The 25,355-nt window shown below is 36.9% G+C and overlaps 1 protein-coding gene and 1 long non-coding RNA gene across 12 annotated transcripts in view; one reads left to right on the top strand and one right to left on the bottom strand.

The window, feature by feature from the left end:
* Positions 1-10,833, bottom strand: part of LOC131530706 (GTPase IMAP family member 9-like) — a 34,563-nt gene extending 23,730 nt beyond the window's left edge. The window contains exons 1-5 of one of the 7 annotated variants that reach the window (XM_058761130.1): positions 10,583-10,833; positions 9,909-10,049; positions 8,514-9,114; positions 7,168-8,250; positions 6,952-7,059 (exon numbers count right to left, since the gene is read on the bottom strand). In XM_058761130.1, coding sequence (XP_058617113.1) covers positions 7,394-8,250; positions 8,514-9,084 — 1,428 coding nt within the window. In that variant the 5' untranslated portion in view covers positions 9,085-9,114; positions 9,909-10,049; positions 10,583-10,833 and the 3' untranslated portion in view covers positions 6,952-7,059; positions 7,168-7,393. Of the gene's footprint in view, positions 1-676; positions 6,236-6,951; positions 7,060-7,167; positions 8,251-8,513; positions 10,050-10,582 lie in introns of those variants that run through there. The other 6 variants (XM_058761128.1, XM_058761135.1, XM_058761131.1 and 3 more) reach the window with 6 other exon arrangements.
* A 97-nt stretch (positions 10,834-10,930) lies between these two features.
* LOC131529697 (uncharacterized) lies at positions 10,931-19,807 on the top strand. Of its 5 annotated transcripts, none has more exons than XR_009268179.1 (7): positions 10,931-11,365; positions 11,747-11,814; positions 13,263-14,165; positions 14,592-14,675; positions 17,011-17,165; positions 17,269-17,976; positions 18,738-19,807. It is a non-coding gene; the product is annotated as an uncharacterized LOC131529697 (long non-coding RNA). The 5 variants fall into 5 exon arrangements; XR_009268181.1 differs by having other exon boundaries at positions 13,263-13,597; positions 14,006-14,165; positions 17,011-17,976; XR_009268182.1 differs by having other exon boundaries at positions 11,747-11,823; positions 17,011-17,976.
* Positions 19,808-25,355: the final 5,548 nt, after the last annotated feature.

Raw genomic sequence — 25,355 nt, forward strand, 5'->3', positions numbered from 1 at the left:
GAAATCTTAAATTACACTATCAAGTTCGACAATCCACTCTCAGGTCTGTTACCAAGCAACCAACACTGCACGAGCTGCTGAGGAGGTAAACAAAAGCTATTTCACTTTGAAAATCGCCTTTTGCAAAAAACCGTAAGGCATTAGTCACTTACACCTGGTAATGCTTGGTGACGCTTTTGTTGGTCTCTGTAATGCTGGCTGCAGTTCCTGTTGCGCGGCCGTAATTACTTTTATAAGCGTTTTGTCATCAAAATGTAACATCTTCAGGGTCCTCCAAGAGTTGTTCTACCATTAAACATCTCCTTTCTTCATTTTCAATTATTAATAAATGGAATACCATTGTTGGACAGTGCAACTGTAAGCAGTTTTTCCGTTAGCTTTCAAATAATTTTGAAGTTAGGACAGCTGTGGTGTTGCACTAAAGTTAAGCCCTAACTTTGTCAAGCTAGAAGGTTTCTGTAATACCTCCTTCCTATCTGTAGTTAAGATAGGATCACGCACTTAGGAAATGCTGTTCCGTGCTTTTGTCCTAAATGTGGTCGTAACTGAAATTACCACGGTTACCAAACAGATAAGATGAGATTTTAAAGTTAGGACATTTCTGTAATATGCCCCCTGTTGTATTAAATCAGTATCACATTTGCAACCTCCCTTAAAAAATATTAAAAGCCGTCACTCAAGTCAAGTCGAGCTTTATTGTCATTCCGCTACATGCGGTACACCACGGTGCTACATAAATACAGGCATACAGCAATGAAGTAAAACAATATAAACCTATACACAACTATCCTACTGATAGATTTGACTATAAATATACTATATATAAAAATTTTTTTTACCTATACATAAACTAAAAAATACAAACTATATGAGTGCTTCAGATAAATACTGTACATGTGCGAAGAGAACATTGTGAGTCAGCAGCTGGCTGGGGAACAGTGCAGGATGATTTGTAGTGCATGAGCATGTAAACATAAGTATATTACGAGTCTTTTTGTGGGATTTGTGTACACACAGCAGTGTGTGTGAAAAGTGTCAAGTGCGCACAGAGGAGGAGAGTGTGCTACTACAGGTGGTTTGTACAGGCCCACTCACCTGTGTGTAGCACACTTCAATTACACAAAAAAAGTTCCATAAGTTTTCGATGGTCCATGTTTCAGGAGGTAGGGGGTTTGTATGGGGGTTCAGAGAGGGGCGGGGTGATTTGAGTTCAGGGCTCTCACAGCCTGGGGGAAGAAGCTGTTGAGCAGTCTGGCAGAGCGGGCTCTGATGCTGCGGTACCGTCTTCCTGATGGTAGGAGCTGGAAGAGACTGTGGGAGGGGTGTGTGGAGTCCTTCACGATGCTATTGGCTTTGCTGGAGCATCGTGTGAGGAAAATGTCCAGGATGGAGGGGAGAGGGGCACCGATGATCCTTGCAGCTGTGTTCACTGTCCGCTGGAGGGTCTTGCGGTCTGCTGCAGAACAGTTCCCGTACCAGACAGTGATGCAGCTGGTCAGCACACTCTCAATGGTGCCCCTGTAGAAAGTGGTGAGGATGGGTGGAGGGAGACTTGCTCTTTTCAGCCGGCGGAGGAAGTGTAGGCGCTGTTGTGCCTTCTTGGAGAGTGACATGGTGTTGGTGGACCAGGTGAGATCCTCTGTGATGTGCACCCCCAGGAATTTAGTGCTGCTGACTCTCTCCACAGTCGAGCTGTCGATGGTCAGTGGGGGGTGGTCAACAGAGTTTCTCCGGAAGTCCATCACAACCTCTTTTGTCTTACTCACATTGAGGGACAGGTTGTTAGTGCCACACCATTTCGCCAGCTGTGCCACTCTCCTTATCGCGATCTGTGGGCGCACAGAAAATGAGAGCGCGCGAGTGAGTCATCAAGACTCAAAAGCACGTGCAGATGTGATACATTCCGTCGGAACCTGCAGGAATGAGTAGAATTATTATTAATAGCCAAAATTCAAGTTCTGCTCTGTGTTCTGCGCTAATAACCCGACTGTGAATGATGCGAGCAGCGTTACTATGTGGTCAGTGAGAAGCTGCAGCCTTGGCCAGGATGATTTCTGGTGTGCCGGCAGAACAAAAACAACAACAATGCACTACATGTAGTGACAGAAAACTTTAAAAATGGAGTGAACACGGAGTGTTTTTCCTTGAGTGGATCCAGAGCGGAGAGAGGAACGTGCTTTCACTCCAGGCTTTGATCACATCCCCCTCAGCAGGCTGAATACACCTTGTCTTTTGTTAATTTAAGACCTATTCAAGCTAAAATTAAGACATTTATAACACTATTTGAGAAATGTAAGCCTATTTAAGGCCTTAAAATTATGAAAAGTGAATTTAAGACATTAAGGACAGGCAGAACCCTGAAATTGACGGAAATCCATTGTAGACTCCCTGCAATTAACAGAAATTTGTCGTAGCGACAGAGAACTTTAAACCCTCCTAAAGTAAAATGAAAGACCGCTTCTTAAACCAGAGGTGGTAAACATGTTGGTATTCTTGTGGAAAAAAACAACAAAAAAAAACAACAACAACATGCAAGCACTGTCACCACAGTCAGTTTGTTTTACTTTTCTTTTTGTTTTCATTTTGAAAAGTTTGATATCTTTGCTGTTTACCTTATGTTACGTTATGGAGGCTTTCTCTTTTTTTTATTTATTTGATTCCTCAATGTTTGCTAAACATTCTGTAATTTATTAGTCGGTATATAAAACAGCATGTGGTGTATGCCACGCCTCATCTTACTCGTTTTGGTTAATAAACCTTATGCAAGCTAGTTTGTCATTGTAACGTACTGTTTTATAGTTGTTGTGCTTTTTAATTAAGAATAACAATAAATCCATCTTTCATTTTAGTCTTAAAAAGCGAAAGGTGTATAGATGTAAGCAAAACAGACAATTATCTTTACTTGTAAAACGTGACAAGATCGCGAATTCTAAAGCGAAAGCATCCAAAGACCAGCATATATCTCCCATTCACAAAATTCAAAAATTTAATTTAAATATGTACTGAAGTATTTGCAATTTGTTACTTTCCACATCTGGTGACGCACACTGCGTCTTCTACTGATTTAAGGTGCAATACCACCAACCTGCTGTATGTTGGGATGTCAAACAGGTACTCTTTATGTGGCATGTTATCATATGTTCAATACTCATTTTAAATATCATGGTTATCACCAATATATCATCCTTATTTAACACCATATCAATATTTCATGTTTTGAATTTCACAATTATCATAAATGGTATATTGCGACTCCCCTAATCCACATATAAAATTATACAATACAATTATTAAATAATACAGCTTAAATGCATTTAATCAAATATAGTGAAAGAATAAGCTGCATTACATTTACACTTTCATTCAGTAGATGCTTTTATCCAAAGCGACTTGCAAATGAGGACAATAGAAGAAATCAAAATCAACAAAAGAGCAATGATATATAAGTTCTATAACAAGTCTCAGTTAGCTTATCAAGTACACGTAGCAAGGGGTTTTATTTTATTATATAATAAAAAAGAAAACAGATAGAATAGAAAAAGAATAGAGCAAGCTAGTGTTAGAGGCCTTTTTTGATTTTGTTAATTGGATAATAAATAAAAAGAAAAAAACACAAAAAGATTAGAAAAGCTAGTGTTATTTTTTTTTTTTTTAAATAAAATAATTAGAATAGAGAGTGCTAGAGTTAGAGGGTCAAATAAAGATGGAAGAGATGCGTTTTAGCTGATTCTTGAAGATGGCTAAGGACTCAGCTGCTGGGATTGAGTTGGGCAGGTCATTCCACCAGGAGGGAACAGTTAATGTAAAAGTCTGTGAAAGTGATTTTGTGCCTCTTGAATGAACAAAGCGACGTTCACTTGCAGAACACAAGATTCTAGAGGCACGTAAGTCTTAAGTAGGGGTGCGCCGATCCGATACTCAGGATCGGTATCACTCCGATATGTTATTTTCTGCTGGATCGGGGTATCGGTCAGGCGAGACCGATCGAAATCCGATATTGTGCGTATACTGTTATTGTTAAGCCCCACAAAAGCCACAAACATATTATAAAACACCAGAAAGTTTTCGTGCACTATATTTCAAGTGTTCTGAAGCCGTTACATAGTTTAATGTGAGGTACAGATGAATATTTAAGTCAAGTTCACGTAAACTCTTCTCTCCACTGCGGTTGTCTGTAATCCTCCATTCAGCACTCAAACTGCGTGCCGCGTTCGGTTAAGAGTCAAGACGATGAAAATCTCTGCAAGATTATTAGATGTTTCTAACATTATACTTGATCTGTAAATAAAGATAAATGGTTTTGCATAAAATAACTTCATCTTGCAGGACTTTATCTTTGTGCTGTTTTCAAAGTCGTGTTGTGTCTGTTAGATCACAACACTGGACTAGAAAGCACTATGTTCTTAACGAGCACAGTAACTGAAAATTAAAACTGTTAAAAGAAAAGGCTCAATAAACTATCTCATAGATTTAATACACTATGCATCAATATCTCTTCACTTTGAACCTTTCTGTGCAGAGCGCTGTGACTACGTGTCGCTTCAAGCACATCATTCTGCGCACGGGATGCGCATAAGCGCTGAAGCCTTTCGTATCATAATACTTTTGCACAATGAAAGATTATTAATAGCCTTTCTTGTTCGTCTTATCTATCATATGTTTCTGCCTCATTACTGTACTATACTTTTAAAAGAAATGTCTTTTAATTTTACAGTATATATATATATATATATATATATATTCATATTCATATAAATATATTACTTGTTTTTCATGAATGTATTTTTAAAACAATACAAAGAGCAATGCATTTCATTTTACATTATCATTTTAGACTTAGTCCTACACTTATTCACTTATGTTTTATTGTAAAAATGTTTTTTTTCCCCACTAATTTGATTTTATATAATTGTGCACTCATGACTTTTCTAGAGTAACTTTTGTTTATAATAGTATTTTTGTCATAGATTATAATTATGTGTGCATTCATTTGTTGTTTTTCTTTACAATAAAGTTGTCTATATTTAGTACATTGTGTGTAACACACAAAAAGTCATGATCAGGTCAACACACGTTGAAGTATAAAAATTCAACACTGATTTTAAAAAAAAACTACTCCGGTATTGGATCGATATCGCTATCGGCAGATACTCAGAATTTTTGGTATCGGTATCGGTTCTGAAAAAGTGGTATCGAGCCACCCCTAGTCTGAAGTAATGAATTTAGGTAAGGGGTGCAGAGCCAGAGGTGGTTTTGTAGGCAAACATTAATGCCTTGAATTTTATGTGAGCAGCTATTGGTAGCCAGTGCAAATTGATGAACAGAGGTATGACGTGCATTTTTTTCGGCTCATTAAAAATTAATCTTGCTGCTGTGTTCTGGATTAATTGTAAAGGTTTGATAGAACTGGCTGGAAGACCTGCCAAGAGAGCATTGCAATAATCCAGCCTGGACAGAACAAGAGCTTGAACAAGGAGTTGTGAAGCATGTTCCGAAAGAAAGGGCCTGATCTTCTTGATGTTGAATAAAGCAAATCTGCAGGACCGGGTAGTTTTAGCAATGTGGTCTGAGAAAGTGAGCTGATCATCAATCATAACTCCAAGGTTTCTGGCTGTTTTTGAAGAAGTGATGGTTGTGATGGTGTCTAACTGGATGGTGAAATTGTGATGAAGTGATCAGTTTGTTGAAACCACAAGCAGTTCTGTCTTCGCAAGGTTGAGTTGAAGGTGATGGTCCTTCATCCAGCAAGAAATGTCTGTTAGACAAGCTGAGATGCGAGCAGCTATCGTCGGATCATCAGGATAGAATGAGAGGTAGAGTTGAGTGTCATCAGCATAGCAGTGATATGAAAAGCCATGTTTCTGAATGACAGAACCTAGTGATGCCATGTAGACAAAGAGAAGAGAAGTGGTCCAAGAACTGAGCCCTGAGGCACCCCAGTAGCTAGATGTTGCGAATTGGACACCTCACCTCTCCAAGATACCTTGAAGGACCTATCTGAGAGGTAAGACTCAAACCACTGGAGTGTGGTTCCTCAGATGGCCTTTCTCAATAGGGTTGACAGGAGGATCTGGTGGTTAACCGTGTCAAAAGCAGCGGACAGATCCAGCAAGATAAATATTGAAGATTTGGAATCCGCTCTTGCCAGTCTTAGGGCTTCAACAACTGAGAGCAAGGCAGTCTCGGTTTAACGTCCACTTCTGAAACCAGACTGGTTGCTGTCGAGGAGGTTGTTCTGTGTGAGAAAGGCAGAGACTTGGTTGAACACAACTCGTTCAAGAGTTTTAGCAATGAAAGGAAGAAGGGAATCCGGTCTGTAGTTCTCTAAAAGAGATGGGTTAAGGGTGGGTTTCTTAAGTAGTGGGGTTATACGAGCCTATCTAAATGCTGAGGGAAAAACACCAGTGTGAAGGGATGTGTTAATGGTTATTAATATATTATAATATATTATGCATTGTATGTTCAGATGAAAGGTTTCTCTGAATATCGCCGATATAAGTGTACTGTATGTACAGTTGGCTCATGTGAAGTCTGTAATCTGGGTCTTTATAAAGTGTTTATTGTGAGAACTGGTGAAAATGGCACGCTAGGAATTGCTTATGGATCAGGTGAGAGAGCATCTACAAACAACGACAGGTTTGAAAGGCTGTAAGGAAAGCGCATGCAGAAAGCCCTTATATGGAGATGTTTTGGGTGTGTTTTATGCAAATGACTAACATTGTGCAGCCGACCGCTCATTTAGAATTCTCCAGATTCACTAACATGAGAACAAGGTTAAGAACAAATCCGTAACTATACGCGTTGTGAATTAGGTGGAGATTTTTCATGAGAAATTCTTCTGTGCATACAAACATGAAATAATCCACAAAATATTTAGTGAATGAGACCCAATGTTAATGCCTTAACAACAGTAAAAAAATTAAGAGAAAAAGCAAAACAGTGATAACTCACCTTGTCTGCATCATGCATCCTGAAACACTGAAAATCACCAGTGTTCAGATGTGCTGAGATGCTGAATAGCTCTGACAGAAATGGGTTAAAAGATGTGCAGCTTCTGCTCTGTGTAGATATAAGTGACAGTGAATGATGACTCAACAACTGACTTTATGCAACAAAACATCAAAAGTATTAATCACAGTTCACTATAAACACAACACATTTATATACCTGACTGCTGCAAATCCAGTGCATTGGATCCAGTTCATTTCTAGTTCTTCTGCTGTATGACAGCATTTTACTCTCTATTGCTCTTCAGCTGGAGCACAGAGATCAGTGTGTCAACTGCATCATCAGCTCCAGAGAAAGGTAAATGATGCAGAACTACACTTTTTCTACCCCGTTATGGTTTTCTCTTCTGTCTCCTTTCACGAGAAAATATTACACATCAAGATTATCAACTACAGACACAGGTGTCTTTTTGTTTCTCCTCTTTTTGTTTCATCTTCTCTTCATCTCTCTGTCTCTCCGCTCGAAGTCTTTCTCGTTCAGATCTAACATCATACTCTGCCCGGAGTCTCTTCTCTGTCTCTTTCTTCACTCTCTCAATCTTCTCTTGTATTTGTCTCTCCTCTTGTTGTTTTCTCTGCTCTTCATCTCTCTGTCTCTGCTCTTCTTCCTCTCGTCTGATTCTCTGAGCATCTTTGTACATCTGATTACTGTAGTGTCTTCCTCCATTCTGCTCTATCATTGAGTCAATCTTCTGGAGGAGATCATTCACCTGCTCTCTGTTATTCAGATCTTTATTGTTGAAGACGTGATATCTGCCTCCACACTTCTGAACTAGATCTTTTAATCTACTGTTCTGCTCAATGAGTTTCTCTACTGACTCTTCTTCCAGCAGATCTCCATGAGTGAAGAGAATGAAGGAGTATTTTAACACTCCCTCACCAAACATCATCTCAATCTTCTGAGGAATCTGCTGCTCATGTTCAGTGAACCACATAATCACAGGAAACACAATGAGAAAAGCGTGAGGTCCAGGACTGGATATATAAACACTTCTGGCTATCTCTGTCAATGAGTCGTCAGGATTCATCTGTGTGTCAAAGAATCCAGGAGTATCCACTACAGACACAGATCTGCATGAAACAGTGGCGTGAACAACTGAGGATTTATGCGTCACTGAATTTGTACTTATCACAGATCTGAACTCTTTCTGTCCCAGGATTGTGTTTCCAGCTGCACTCTTCCCAACTCCAGTTTTACCCAGAAGAACAATCCGTCTGGATAAACGTCTGTCAGCAGGAGCGTCTGGTTCAGGACAAAACCAGGGAGAAAAAAAAAGTGAATAAACTTGAGTCTAAAGATCAATAATTCATTCACTATATGCCAACACATGATGTTCAACAGATTTAATTTAACTGCAAGTTTGGCTTGTGTAGCTGTCTAGTTATATATGAAACTCAAGAGTCATTCAGTGAAAAAAAACAAAATGCAGTTCATAATAAATGTAATCCACTATTCAACTAAAACGTTTCTGGAACATTTTAATATATGATTTTAATAACAGTCACCTTTCAAGCTCTGAGTAATTTTTACAAGTAGCAGTCTAGCTTGTTCACTCGGTCCTCTCGTCTTGTTGTTGAACACGTGGTATCTCTGATCATATTTCTGAACGACTTTCTTCAGTGGCTCAGACAGATTAATATATTCTTGTATAGTCATGTTTTCTTCCTCCAGTTCGTCTCCTCTGGTGAAGAGAATCCAGGTTTTCTTCAGGCGCTCGCCTCCCAGCAGCTGCTCAATCTTCTCCACACTTTTCCTCTCTTTCCCAGTGAATCTGTCAGCTTTGATCACCAGCAGAAACATACAGGGACCTGATTCACATCTCTGAAGAACCTCTTTGTATTTCTGCTGAATCTCATCTTCACTCATCTCTGTGTTAAACAGTCCTGGTGTGTCATAAACAGTGAGCCGTCGTCCACAGACAGTCCCAGACTCCACAGCTACGTCTCGTGTGACTGACGTAGAGCTCTTCTTTGATTTGAAAGCTTCTCGTCCCAGTATTGTGTTTCCTGAAGCACTTTTCCCAATTCCTGTTCTTCCCAGTAACACCAGGTTCAAACCTCCGATCATTTCTGCCATTATCGATGTGTGCCCTAAAGCTGAAAAGTGCTGCAAGACAGAAATGTACACACACAGTTGTGTTGGTCAGCAGATGGTGTGGTCTTGCACCTGACACAGCAGATGAATCCCACTGCTTACCTGTTAATCACACAGTCAATGACTCACAAACTGTTAACGCCACGTCTTTGACTCGGGTAAAGTTGGTTTTATATTCGCACATTCACAACATTCACACATTTCCACGTTCAATAACTTTCTAATTATATGTGCAATAAAGCTATTTTTTGCAAATTCTAATCAGTGACATCATTGTCAACCTACTAAATGTTTTTTCACAATCAATCAAAATGGCCAAGTATTGTTTTAATGTCATATTTATTTGTGAATGTCCAATGTAGTGTGATTAACAAAGTAATTGAATGCAATAGTCCGAATGTGCCAAAATAAAACCAACTTTACCCAAGTAAACTGGATCTGAGCAACAGTGTGGCCTAACAACAATTTTACATTAATGCCAATCGCATACACAAATAATCGGATTTGGACTGACAATGTGAAAATAGCGCTCATGCTCGTTTAGCCTATATATTCAATATCACGACTTTACCCTTATTTACACAAGTCAAAATAGGAGCTAGTGGAAAAACATTATTTTAAACTTACCTTACAGGGAAATATCGTCTGAGATAATGTTTGAATATTTCATCTTTGAACTATTTCAATTTCGTTTCGAGGCCTAGCATAGGAAGCACAAGCGACCAGACAACAGTCAGCGCAGCGTCTTCTTCTTCAGATTTGATCTGCGCGCGCACCCGACTGAGACGCGCACTACCGCCACCTACCTGCCTGGAGACAGAAAACACCAACTGAAGTCACTAGGTAGGTGTTTCTCAAACGGAAGGCTGGATCCTACCGAGGCTGCGTCCTTCCTAGTTCAGTCCTTCAGAGTCTTGTCGGCTAGACTCCTCCTCGGCATATAAACGCTGGAATGAGACGCTCTAGTAAGTGTGCGTGGCTACGTCACATATGTTCCCGCCCTTACCGTCACGGCACAAAAACACTAATAAAACTTAGTTTTGGAAAAAAACCTTTGTATTACAAATCTTTATATTATTTGGCTTTCTATCAATGCAATACAATGAAAAACCGCCGTCTATAATCTCCCTGTGGCATAAATTATTGGCAGTTTAGCGTTTAGTAAGTAATTTACAAGAAAACAAAAGATAACATCTATCCTTTCATGTCCGAAAACATTATTTTTGTCTTAGATTTCATAATAAATTCAGACAAGCTCAGTCGGAAGGGCGTGTTTGGGCGTGTCTGCGCTTTTAATTACCATGGTTTTAGAACAATATCCAATCAATTATCATAAACTATATATCATTTGAAAGCTAAAACACTCAAGATTGATGTTCTGAGCTTGTTTTTGAAATCAATGAACCAGGGAGGAAAGGGTTAACATAAATGCTGAAGGACCGGCCATTTAAACTTGCACAAAGTGAACGGCAGTACTTACGTTTCATCGCCTGTAGCTCTGGTCAGCTCGGACTAATCCAAGAAACACCAGCGTAACATTTCAAGAGAAGGGTCCACTCTTCAAAATGCATCCCACTTTTTAATCCAAAACAACGAAAAAATAGGGGAAAAACGAAAGATCCTCCTTTGTTTACATGGGCGATTCGAGTTATAGTTATCGATAGCGTCCGTTTTCGAAGAAATATCGATTCTAATTCGTGTTCCAGCTTTAAAAACACCGTCTATATCAGGTAGAATAGTTTCTTCCGAGTAAAAAGAGCCCTCCCTCGTCTCTCTCCTTCAATCACAGGCGATGTTATAACCCTGGACAGTCAGGGAGACAGTGACTGGTTCAGCGAGGTGTCAATCTGCGCACATCAGAAATGGGTGTTTGAAGCCAGCCAATGACTAGCCAGCACGGTTTTGATGGATGGAAGTGTTAGCCAACCATAAGGACGTGTACAATGATTGACAGTTTGCATAGTTTGCGTAACCATGTTTACAGAATAGCTCTGCGCAAAGTTCGTGTGTTTTCGTGCGCTTTCGGTTTACGCACGAAGCGTAACACAGAGCGGCGCCGCGGCGCTACACGGAGCGTTCATCAGCGAGCAGATGCTCTCCGAAGCTTGCATCTGAAGCTCTCCATCACGGATCCACGACTTTAGGAGAGGTCCTGTGCTGTTTGATGCTGTTTCGGAGGACGTGGGGAGAAACATCGGCGAAGAGAGTAACAGACACGGATGAGATGCACGAGATGCACGACAGGCAGAGATAGCATTAGCACGTAAGTTTCAACACCGTTCTCTTGAATGTTTATGTATGTTTATCATGTATTTGCAGCTTTTGTTTCATGTTAGCTGTTTTAGATTCTAAAAATGACAACGGAGAGGGATAATATGAGGGGGCTACATGAGTTATGTACGCGTGTGTATGTTTGTGGGTATGTAGACACACTGTGTGTGTGTGTGAGTGAGTGAGTGAGTGCTTGCTTGTTTGTTTGTTTGTTTGTTTGTTTGTTTGTTTGTTTGTTTGTTTGTGTGTGTGTGTGTGTGTGTGTGTGTGTGTGTGTGTGTGTGTGTGTGTACAACATGTAAACAGTGTTGAAAGTTTGATTTGTTTTGCTTACACAGTTTCTCACTCTTTCTCTCCTTTTCCTGTCTTTCAGTGGGTTTGGTGCGTCCAGTTGGTCAGAGAACAAACCTATAGTGGCTGCCTTGAGTGTCTTCCTACACAGTAAATACTGTAAACAGTTGCTTTAGTTTTTCAGTAACATTATTTATGTATTACTATATTAGTAATATTAATAATATTTAGCAGATCATTTTTTTTTTTTTATATATATAAATTACAAATGTTGTAAAATCATTTTTGTGTTTTCATTAGTTCAAAATGATCAAATCTGTTTTGGTTCACTGTTTTCATTATTAGAATTGTTCAAAATAAAGACTGTTTAGTTCAAATTGTGAAATAGTTTTGTGTTTTTATGTGGTTTCATTGGTAGAGCAGTTCTGAATTATACATATATGTAGTATGCCGTGTCATATGGAGTCTCTAAATAGCCTTTTGAAAGGATTCCTAGACTTTTCTTGAAATAAAAGATCCAAATGACTTTTCCAAAGCTTTTCTTGAAATGAAATACCATAAAAATGTAGTTTCTGTAAGTTTTACCTAACAAAAGTGTTTTATTTCAGGAAAAGTTTAGGCGTTTTTTCAAAATGCCATTTGGAGACCTGGTAACCATATGACCAAAGAGTCAGCACTACAAATGCTGTTCAGAAATAGTTTTTTATTGTGTGTTTTGGTGGGCAGAGTAGTACTGAATTGATATACATATATTTACTATGTAGTTTTGACTCATTTGGCCATTTGGTTGCCAGGTGTCCATTTGGAGTCTCCAAATGGCTTTTTTGAAAGGACGCCTAGACTTTTTTTTAAATAAAAGCTTACAGAATCTACATTTTTGGGAGTATCATCCTCAAATTTGAATCAAAACATGGTCAGATATTCAGCTTTATCCTTGTGGTGTTTTCAGGCCCTTGGCATCAAAGCCCCATACATTTTTCCCTTAGTGAATTTCACTAAAAGATATCGCGAGTCACTTTCATGTATATTTTACCTTGTTTTACTCTGTTGCTATACTAATTTTGAGTTATTATGACTCTAGAGTAACAGAGGTTCAAGTGTCTAGTTTCAAACAATACCAGATTTTTAAATATAGACCTTAGGGTTCAAGAGCTACAGACATTTTTATTTGGTAATGTCGTTTTTCACAAAATGCTCAAAAATAGGTGTGCAGGTTAAGAGGTTAATGCTCATTGGTTCAGACAACCGTGATGCTGTGTTCTCTTCTAAAATGTTTTATTTTTTAAATCTGATTTCATGCTATTATGTATCTAAATTATGCATGAATATTTCCAAACACTATGACAGTGCGATCTCTGTGTGACATACAGTATGTGATTGTTGCCATATTTCAATAAAAATCTAAAATACACGTTTGTATTGAAGTAGAAATGGATCACAAATACGCATTTCATATGGAATTAAATAGCAAGCACTTTGAGTGTCTTGTTCATCAGATTTATATTCATATAAAAGCAACAGAACTGAAATTATATCATGTTTATCAGCAGCACAGCGCATGAGTGAGAATAACGCGATATCTCCCTTTGATCTCGTAGGTATCTGTTCTTCTTCGAGAGGTCAGAACTGTCCGTCTTGACTGCGCTTATTTCACTCCTCCCCTCACTGCAGCGGCCTACTCTCACCTACACTTCAGGCGAGGCGAGGCGCATCTCAAACAAGCCTACCCAGATAGCAAAATCCCAGCAAACAATGGCGGTCCACCAGCGTTTTTTGGGCGGCACAAATTCAGCGGCTTAATACGGTCGGACCACCGTCGGCACACCATCGGCTAGCCGACCAATCTAACAACGCTGTCGCGTTTTTTGGGTGGCACGCCACCAGCGGTTTGCCGCGGCTGGGCCTCCGTCGGTGCACCAGTGGCAAGCGGAGGGTCTGTCCTGTTCTACTGAGCTCTTACATGACACTTTGTTTTATAAATTATATATATATATATATTACATTTATGTTTTACATTACATTTTTACAGTTAGAAGGAATCTGAAGCACTGAATAAAAATAGTGAGAGTTATAATTATTAACAAAAGTTTAGTATAAAAACTGCAAGCACATTTTTAAATGAAATAAATAGTTTGAATGATCGTAAAAATAACAATACAATACAATGCAAAAAAAAAAAAAAAATCTATAAAAATTAAATAAAAATAAAAGTGCTACTTTGTCCCACTATCACGTGCCGGTTGCAGTTTACACCTATGTATGAATGGGTCATATAACTACAAAACGATTAAAATTCAAAATTAAATATTTTTTGTTGTTGTTGTTTATGTTCTATATAAAGTTTATTTAAATGGTGCGTGACTGTGACGTGTTTTGATGGACGCGCGCTCCGAGTCTCATTCAAACGCTGCAGGGAGGGAGTTACCATGGAAACGGGGCGGCAACTCTCCAACTGACAGCTGCAACACTGCGTCTCTCGCTGCTGTGTTCACCGTCTTCAGGTGAGTTTAGTCCCTAAAATCACACAAATATTACATACAACTGTTCCTGACACTTTTCTTTCTTGTAATTGATACGCTTCTGTTGAATATTTACTTCATAAAGACGGTTTAGTGTCTTCGAAAAAGTCCGTTAGCATCTCAACTGTTTTCAGACGATGTATGCTAACTCTGTGAGCTCTGATTTATCAAAGTTTTGACTTTTCATCACATATTTATGTATAGTTGGGAGATTTTAATAGCTTTGTAAAGGTTTTGTCAATGGGTTATTGGAATTAGAGGAGTTTATTTAGCCTAAAATATGTGCTGTGACTTTACTGTTAATCGGTGACGTCACTGAAAGGAGCATGTATTAACTGAATCTAGTTAAAACGTGATTTGATATTTAATGGCAAACAATTATTGATAAAAATTGTTCTGTGGTTTCAGGAGTAACACTTCTACAACAGAAGAGAAGCTCCAAGATATCTACATTTCTGAAGGAAGCTGCTGACAGAGATGTGGGAGACATAGGTAAGCTGCATGAGAAAGCTCATTAAATCACTTCATATATGCAAATATGTAGTGAAAAAATGCATATCACCATGCATCTTTTACAATTCTTTATTAAAGTTATTTAAGAAGGTTTTGACATCCAAACATGAGTGAGTGATGTTAAAATGTATTTTATTTCTGTGATCAAAGATGAATTTTCAGCATCATTACTCTTCAGTTTTACATGATGATTATTCAGAAATCATTCTATGCTGATTTGCTGCTCAGGAAATATTCCTGATTCATATTTTGTTTTGTGTTTTGTTTGTATTATTCAGGATTCCTTAATTAACAAAGTTTAAAATTAACAGTATTTATTTGAAACAAAAATATTTACTCTCACTTCTCATCAATTTAATGCATCCTTGCTGAATAAAAATGAATTTATTAAAAAACCTCACTGACTGTAAACTTTAGAACAGTATTGTACAATACCATTTAAAGGTCTGGAGTCTATTTAACAATTAATCCTGAAAAAAAAAAAAGTTTACACTAAAATGTTTATCAGCACATCTTTTTTTATATATTGTTAATAATCAGAAATGTTTCTTGAGCAGCAAATCAGATTTATTTTTGAAGGATCAAGTGACACTGAAGACTGGAGTAATGATGTTAAATTCAGCTTTAATCACAGCGATACATTACAATTTTAACATTCAAATAATTTAAAAAAACAGTTCTCTTGAATTGTAATATAATTTCACAATGTTATTGTTTTAACTGTTTTTTTGAGTTGTGAGTATAAGAGACTTCTTTCAAAGATGTAAAAATCCTACTGACCCCAGACTTTTTAACAGTTGTGTAAATTAGTTATGATGTTCCTCCCAATTCAATAATACTGCGGCATATGTACATAAAATCCAATTAACAAAATGCTGAAAGGGCAAAAATATTTGGTTACACTTTATTTTGATAGTCCACTTTAGACATTCCATTAACTATAAGTAACTTTGTAACTACGTGTCAACTAATTCTCATTAATTTGCAACTACATGTCTACTAACTCTCAGTAGGGTAGGTTTAGGGTTAGTAGAATAAGTTGACATATATTTGTAAAGTTTCTGATAGTCAGTATGTTGTGGACCCATCAAAATAAAGTGTTAGAAGTTATTAAGCAGAGAGTCTACTAATACTCTAATGACTGCTAGTTGACATGTAGTTGCAAAGTTTCTTACTGTTAGTAGAATGTCTAAAGTGGACTATCAAAATAAAGTGTTACCAAATATTTAAGTTGAACTCTTTTTATTGCTTGTGCTTAGTTGAGAAGACATATTAAGTCTGCACAAGTATATTTTAAAAATATGAAATGAATGGTTATTTTCAAATCCAGTCAACATTCAGAATACTAAATGTCGACTAAACTAATAAAAACAAATCCAGCCAACACTGAGATCATGCACGTGCACGAGCCTGAGTGACTTTGCGGGAGAAACAGCGCCGCCGTCTTGTCAAGTTCACGTGTCAGGTGAGTTGCACTAAATAAATGTTATTTTTTTAGATTAAATTTAACGAGAAAATCATGCAACATATCCAATTTTTGAGTGGACATTTAGAAAGTGTTTTATGAGTTGTATATCTGAAGAAAAGTGGATATAAGACAGTGTATGTCAAGTTCAGGCATCAAGTAAGTCAAGTGGCACTGAATAAATCTTTGTACTTAACATTATACTGCATTTATAAAAACGCATATTATAAAGGTGTAAATGTTTTATTTAAAATGTATATATTTATACACAAGCGTACAACATAAATAAAAACATTGAATAAGCGTTGTATGATACGTTATGTCTGAGGGAAATTTAAGTTAAGGGAACGTGCTCTCACCTTGTTTAATCCATAAAACACGATGTCAAAAGCTGTGTTACTATAATGAATTCTTGTCTCGTGAATGGCGCTTCGTAAGAGAAGTTTGTCGTTCCGAACGAAAATGAACAACTGAATGGATTGTTCTAGTCAGTTCTAGGTTAGTGAATCACTAGATTCAGTAAACACTGGGACAACTGATCAATCAATTTGTAAAACGTCACCATTGGTATTTATCAACAGGCAGGACCGTTATATTATGATATAATTTTATGCTATTTAAGGTAACTTAGCCATATAATATGAAATGTACATGTTCTATTACAAATCCAGTCAGCATCAATGCTCCCTGTTGTGCAATGGATGGATTTATGCCACACACACACAAAAAAAAAAAAATGGTTTCAACTTCTGTTTCATCACAAATTAACTGATATTGATACATTGTAAGTGATTTAAAAGGCATCATTTAATTTTTTTAACTTAAAATGTACTTTTCTTTCTCCATCAGGGTGTGGCCAAAGGTTTCATTGGTGCTTTGTCATCACTGCAAGATTTCAGATGCAACCCAGTCAGTTCTTCCAAGGCACCAAACACCAGACCGCTTCACTGCAACTACGTACTGTGTGTACCTTCAAGACTAGGAGTTTATTGTTTTCATTCCAGGTAATGTGTGTAAATGTTTAGAGTGTTTACTACAATTAAAATGTGCTTTATTGTTCTCAGTGGCATCTACGCTTATATTAGTCTGTTTCATTCTTATTCCGAGGTCACCATAGCCACCCAGATCCAGTCCGTATCCAGATCAGATGGTGGATCAGCACCTAGAGACGACCTCTACAGCCCTGAATATCAGCGGAGACCATGTCAGCTAGATGAGCTCCAGAGACAGATCCCCAGTGAAGACCTCGTTGGCCATCGGGACAAGACCACGAGAACCAGACGAGTCCTCTGCTCAATCTGACCTGTGCAGGAATTAAACCGTGCCATGCTGGTTACGTCTGGCCAGAGGCTTGCAATCTAAAAACCTGTAGAACAAATTGTATTATGCACTTTCTCCGCAGCAGTTCAGTCAGTGTCCTCCCTAGATATTTTTTTTTCAGATCGTATCAAACTACTTACTGTATATCGATATTAACGGTATTGCTTCATACCGTATCGCTTATAAAGAATATATCGATATATCGTACAAACTCGATATACCGCCCAGCCCTACTGTAACACCTGGTTTATTTTTTATTTTTGTGACTTCTGCCTCATTTTAAAGATGTAATTGTGAACAGTAGTAATATTTGTAAATGTTTGTTTGCTAACATTTTGTTTAGCTTGTTTAGGTTTTTCTTAGTTCATGAAAGTTTAAACTGAATTTTGCAGTTGTATTACAGATGTAATGTTTATCAGCTGGAGCTTTAAAGGGATAGTTCACCCAAAAATGGAAATTTGCTGTTAATTTACTGACCCTTCGGCCATCTGAGATGTAGGTGACTTATTTTCTTTAAGCCTGTATGTTTAGTCTGTATGACAAATGTTATAAATGGAGATTGTTATTAAATAATGGCTATTATGTGTTGTAAATTGTGTGTTTTTAGTGATTGATAAACACCAGTTAATCATTTTTAATAATGTTGTTAAACTATAAAAATATATGTTTTAGTTCCCCCGCAATTTCTTATGATGTCCAAATAATAAATCTTAGTTGAGGTAACATATGAAACACATGGAGTAAAGTGTTAAATTTGAATTGACATAACTTGCTGTAGTCTTCTGAATGTTTGACCAATTAAAACATTTTATTTGAATGAATTATAAAACTACTTTTTAGAGTGAGACTGTGTCTGTTCCCTGAATACTGAGGACAAATTATATGCTTACTAAGGGATATACAATAAAATCAGATTGCGATTTAACCAAATTATAGCAAAGTAAGCTAAATAATGTCACAAAACTCTGGACTATTGACAGTACCCAGAATATCAAAGTCCAGTAAAGGAGGCAGAGATTTTTTGTATTTTACTCTTAAATTCTCAAATAGCCTTCTGATAATGTTTGGGGCTCAGACAAACTCTCTCTCTCTGTTTAAATCTAGATTAAAAATACATCTTTTAGCCAAGCGTTCACATAACAACTCATAACCTTGTACTCTAGTAATAAATGCGTATGATCATCTTTTGCCTGAAATAATATGAACAGCATCTCTGCTAATTCTTCTTCTTTTATTTTCCTGTTTCTATCTCTCAGGTTTCCATCCCAGTGTTACTACAGCTTGGATCCAGCCTCACTTGTGGTGACTTCAGATGATGACCCAGATGATGGCAACTATAGATGAACATAGCAACCTGACAAATGTTATGTATTGTAATCATTGCCTTAAAGCATACATTGAGTGATTTTCAACCCACTTTGTATTGTTACTATGATGGTGATATATGTGAAGGAACAATGTTTAATCTTTCTCTGAGTTCCATGAGATACACCCATTTATTTGTCAGCCAAATAATATTTTGCATTATCCGAATATTGTTTATTTACATATTACAGAGTTTGTGGCAGTATAAAGTGAAATTTAAATTCACCAGACTTACCCTTTAATGTTTGTCTGTTTAACTGAACATGACTTTGAACACATAACTTGTATTATCTTAGAGTTATAGACATTAATTTGTTGCCAGACGATGCTCCCCATTGAGTCACAGTCACCTCAGGCTGTTGATAGGAATTTTTTTTGAAACCTTGACATTTTCTAAAGCTGCTTTGATTGTGAAAAGCAGTGTAGCCTTACAACAGTCAACCATGTTTTTACTATGGTAAAACTAGTAGAACCATGATATCAAAACCTTAGTTTGAGAAAAACTAAAAACCCCTGATTACTACAGACATGATTACTAAAGTAATATTTTAGTAATGCTGGAGTAAAACTGTGGTAACCATAGTTTTTGAAACCATGGTGAAGTTTGTAGTTACTATAGGTTTACTACTATGCTGTAGTAAGACCATGGTTATGGCAGTTACTGTGAATTTACTACAACAATCATAGTTAAACTATGGTTAATTTTGTGGTTGACTTTTGTAGGGGTACAAATATGTGAATTGAATGCTTCTATTTGAAAGTCACATTGGATAAAACCATCTGATAAATATACTGTATGCACTTGTATGTTTAATCTGTTCACTAAAAATAAATTTGCAATTATCATTGTACATTGTTTTTGATCCATTATTGTGTGCAAGGATATTTTGGTTAGCGTAATCGAACTGATTATGAACCACGGACCGACCGTGGACCGCCAGCAAACAGTAATTATAAACCAGCGGCTCGTCAGCGGACTGCTGTCGGAAAAGCGGCGGCTGCTGCTGGTGGTCCACTTGAATAACGATGAGCAAAAAGCCGGTGAACCGCGGGTGGCGTCCGCCAGTGGGCCGCCGACTCTACGACCAGTGGGCCGCCAGTGGTCCGCTGGTCTTATGTTAGCTGGGTATTACCTCCGATTGAGTGACTAGTTAGAGGAACCTAACCAGTAGTAAAGAGAAACTCACCTGTGTCTATCTAGTCATGAAGATGCACATATATTTAAACTTCAGCGGGCTATTTTTACAGCTAACGTTACGTGAGAGTGAACTGGGCCAAAATACAAAAAGTTAAACATTCAATGTGATGGATATTATTTGAAGATGTATGAATAATGGCCAAATAGTTAAAGTATATACATCCTGTAAATTATGTAAGTTAAAATTACAATACTTTACATACAGTACATTTAAAGGAAGATGTGAATAATTTCTGGAAATAAAAAAAAAATCCAGAAATTAATTTTGAACTTTCTGTATTTGATTATTATTTCTTACCAAGTTCTTAGAAAGTCCAGCCACTATCAATCAAAATAATTACAGATGATTAAGCATATAAATCGTTAGTTTGTTGTTTTACACACATGCATACAGACATTATTTCATAGTTGTGAGATGCATAAGAAATATTTAGACACATAACACAAACCATAATCCATAACAACAAAAGACAATACTTTATTTAACCTTTTCTGATAAGAAGTGTGCGCTGCAAACATGAGCATTTTTGACGATCGTTTCTGTCCAGTCCGCTCGTTTTATCTCGTTTAAACACAGCTATCGTCGGTTTTTTGTCTGGCAGTGGCAGCAGGTATGTGTTATTTAAAATTGGAGCCTGTACTACATCGATTCTTGCATCCAACATCACAACAAGATGGTAATTTAAGCTCCTTATGTAGCTGAATCTGCGCTGGTTTGAATGGGCCGCCTCCAGTTTTCCCTTCCCTTACAAAAAATTACTGCAGTTTTTTTTAAAGTAATACTGCAGTTTTTGTTACATGTAGAAAAATGCAGTTTTTTGGACGCGAAAAAACTGCATTATTGCCGTTTTACTGCAATACATCTGAAGTACTATTGAAATACAACTGCAGTAGAGCTGTAGTATTACTAACAAACAACTGCAATAGAACCGCAGTATTACTGCAATACAGCTGAAGTATTACTACAATTATACTGCAATAAAACTGCAGTAGTACTGTAATAATACAACTGAAGTACAATTCAGTACTACCAAAGTGCAATACTAATAAAATGCTGCACAGTAACACTGAAATACAACCAGAATAAGTTTTATTTTACACATCTGCAATATAATAAATTAAGGTACAAAACAACAGTGAAAGTCTCAAACAGCAATGCAACAATAAATGATTTTACTTTTCTTTAAACTTAAAATAGCAGGCTGAGTGTTACACTAAATGTACTTAGTGTTTATTTACAAATCACACAATCATGCACATTTCTTCCCTCATTATTCAGACAGGTTTCATTTTTTTAAAGAGCTTATCCTCATCGTTCCGCTTGGTTCTTATGACTGCCTTCATCTCAGATGTGGAAACACTATTTTGGATGTAGTCTGGAAAAACAAACAAACAAAAATCAGAAATTCTCAAGTTTCAGTTACACTTTTCACCACAGGCATATTTAGTATGCTTAAAATAAATCTTGAATTGTGATGTCACCAGGTGTTTGTGTAAAGTATTCATACTACTCCCATTTCTTATGGCATATTGGTCAGCATTAACAGTGTCTTGGACTCCAGGAAACAGAAGTTAAAAGGTTGGTTCACCCAAAAATGAAAATTCTGTCATCAATAACTCACCCTCGTATCGTTCCAAACCCACAAGTCTTTCGTTCATCTTCAGAACACAAATGAAGATCTTTATAATGAAATCCCAGAGCTTTCTGTTCCTCCACTGATAGTCCATGCAGCTACCCCTTGAACAATAACATGCATTTCTGGAAAAAAGCATAGACACAATCATGTTTAAATACTGAACAGAGTCCTCCACAATTATTTGCCCTCTTTATCATTTTGGTTTTTCATTCAAAATTCTAACCTTAAATTAAAAAATAAAAATAATAATAATAATAATAGAAAAAAACAATTTACAAATATACATGTATATAATTTAAATATATCATTAGAATACAGTATATAGAATATATGTGTTCCACAGTTATTGTGCCCCCTTCATTTAATACTGTGTGTAACCTGTAACCCTCTTCACACATACGGGCTAATCCATGGCTACGTGTGCATTGCATGATTTGAATGCATGAGGTGAAGGCAAAGAACCACCTGACATGAAACAGGTTGCCTCCATTGAAGTCGATTAAAATTGTGTAATACACACCTGTTACAGCTAGGTTCAAAAGTTAAGTTAAAGCTGCCTTTAAAGAGATAGCTAACCCAAAAATGAAAATTCTGTCATTAACACCTGTAAGACCTTCTTTCCTCTCTGCAACACAAACAAAGATATTTTTAAAGAAACAGAGAGCTTTCTGACCCTGCATAGACAGCAATGCAACTTACACAGTCAAGTTCCAGAATGGTAGGAATGACATCGTTAAAGTAATTCATCAACTCCAGTTGTTTTAACTCAATTTTATGAAGCGACACGAGTGTTTGCGTCCAAAAAAAAAAAGAACTACTTTACCGCTTATTTACAAAAATATTGATCTGTAATGTGCATTCATGAGAGCATCACAACGCATGAGAGTTGTGTTCATGCGACAGAAGACAAAATTGAGGTTAAACCGCTGGAGTCACATGGATTACTTTCACAATGTCTTTCCTATTGTTCTGGAACTTAAAGAGCTATTTTAGCTATATTTAAATAAAAATAGGGATTTTTTGGAGATTTTTTTTTTTACTTGGCCACACCTTGCCGTAGGCCCGTGACCTCCCACATTTACTCTCAATCATGCCAATGAGTCTGTGCACAGTGTGCAGTGAACACACATCAGTACGCCTGCCATTCAGATATGACGACACGCACCACCATTTCATTATAAGCTTCAAGATGGCGGAGAACAAATATGAAAAATTATGATTACATCAGGGCACCAACTACTCAGTGCATGAACATCTTGTTTTAACCACAGACACAAATGTTATACCACAATTCATGCACAATTATGTCAACCAGATACTGAGAGACAGTGTATCATCGTGGCATGTGTGCTGGGATGCAGTATTTTGCACTTTGTAGAAATAGTACGGTTGCCGAGAGATCTCAATGCGTTGCAACTTCAGAAAACACATGCAAATAGAAAAAGCACCAGCAAATCAAGAACATATCTTCATCAATTTGACAGCAGGTGCTGCAAATGCTCACAACATAACCAAATAAAGAATTGTATTTGCGTTTCTTGTGTTGTGAGCATTTGCAGCACGTGTGTTGTCAAATTGATGAAGTTGTTTTCTTAATATGCAGGTGTTTTTTTGTTTTTTTCCTATTTGCAGCGCGTTGAGCTCTCTCGGCCACCGTATAATAGAGTGTGTTGACTGAAATAAGTTTGTATGAATAAAGGTTTTGTTTTTGGAGAATCATAATATCTCTTATCTGTTGTATTTGAGCAGGACAGGGATGCACTTTGGTGACACATGAAACAAATGCCCAACATTGTGTGTCTTTTGTGTCTTTACATCATTTCCATCATGTGCTTGCAGATCACAGGAAGAAGTTACTGATTAAAATGTGTCGTGCAGAGTTACAAGAAAGCATTTCCTAAATTTCACTTCAGAATTTTTTATACTTTTGTTATATTTTTTATATTGTCATAAAATTGTACTGTCATTGTAAAGTATATATTTACTTTCCTTTACCAATTTTACCTGTATTTATTTATACTGCAGTTATTTTTTGTAAGGGTTTGTTTTGACTCCAGCTAGCGCGGTGACGTAATCGTGACGTCGGCGCAAAAAGGGTCTGTTGGTGTAGACGTTTGCGCATGCGCATTCTTTTATATACGTTTTTATGAATGATCTACGCTGTTTGGCTGTACTACAGAAATATTAAGTGCTAACAACAGCGATTTTAGTTGGAATCAATTAGCAAATATGTTTTTTTTTTTTTTAATTTATTTATGACGAATTAGATTAAGTTCCTATCAAACGCTTGGTGGCGGCATCTCCGAGTACTTCCGGCAGAGCTGTGTAATATGTGCGGATCACGAATTCAGTCTGGGGAACAAATTTTTAACTCGTGGCCATGATATAGTCCTACCTATGCTATAAATAGCCTCACCTATGAGAAATATTAATTATGTGTCTGTGTGATGAACGTAAATAGTGGTCCTCAATCTCAACAGGTGGGTTGCACTTTAAATGAAGTCAGATATTATTGCACTTTTCGCTGCACACGAAGCAGACATACTTAAACACTGAGCAGTTTTAGCTGAGCGATGTTGATAAAAATTATCCACTGTTTGAGATTATGCTGTTTTGTATAATGTAGGCTATATGTATATATTTATTCTAGGATTGGTGGATAAGCAATAATGATAATTCACTGTAGTTCAGTAAGACACAGGACAAACCTGCAAATGGTTTTATTTTAAAGAACAACTGCGGTGACAAATAAGACAATAATACCAAATAGTCCATCAGCGTGAACTGGGGTTTTATGTGTGAATGATGGGAATAAAAACCTTGCTGAAAGAAACCTTTTTTTTTTTTTTTTGCATGTAGGCCTATTTTAAATGTTTTTATTTACTAAAACAGCTGTTATTAAATCTGACCTACAGCAAATATTATTATTAATGTGCTTTAGTGCGTATTTAAGCAATAAATGTTAATTTCTCTGCAACATTTTTATTTATACTTTTATATATAGGCTATATGCACAAATTAAATTCCTGGTTTTGTTGCTCAGTCCTTTAAAAAGAACCAGGAATCACTGTACTACATTACGCCTACTGCTTTTAGATAACTATTATAGTCTTTAATAAATAAAAAAATTATAATCACAGAGAAGGTTTCTTTTACTCATTAAAAGTGCTCACGTATCTATTGCACAGATTTACAGCTCTGAGTGATTTAATATTCGATAGTTATGCAGATCTATATGGCAACAACGATTGAGTGTTAATAACTGAATATAAATTCATCCCGTACACAGATTATAACACACACACACACACACACAATGAGGGTGTGGATACAGAAATAATTGGATTTTTAATATCTGATGTCACGGACACTTATTTAATATAAGATAGGAACCTTTAAAAACTGTAAGAGAATCAATATAGGCTCAAATATTTAATTAAGATATAAACAAGGAAACATTGAGCTTGCCATGAAAACATTTTATTAGCACTTTTAACCTACAAGTTTGTGAATCATTGAGCAACGTGGGCTATAACATCTCTTTAAACAACAAAAAACGGTTGCACGTTAAAACGTAAAATCAGCCGCTTATGTTCATGTTTGTCCATCTCTAAAATACAGTAAATTATCATCATTTACGTATAAAATCCCAACTTAGTGTTGATCCGCGGTCT

This window comes from Onychostoma macrolepis, chromosome 22 (assembly GCF_012432095.1).
Source record: "Onychostoma macrolepis isolate SWU-2019 chromosome 22, ASM1243209v1, whole genome shotgun sequence".
NCBI classification, from domain to species: domain Eukaryota; kingdom Metazoa; phylum Chordata; class Actinopteri; order Cypriniformes; family Cyprinidae; genus Onychostoma; species Onychostoma macrolepis.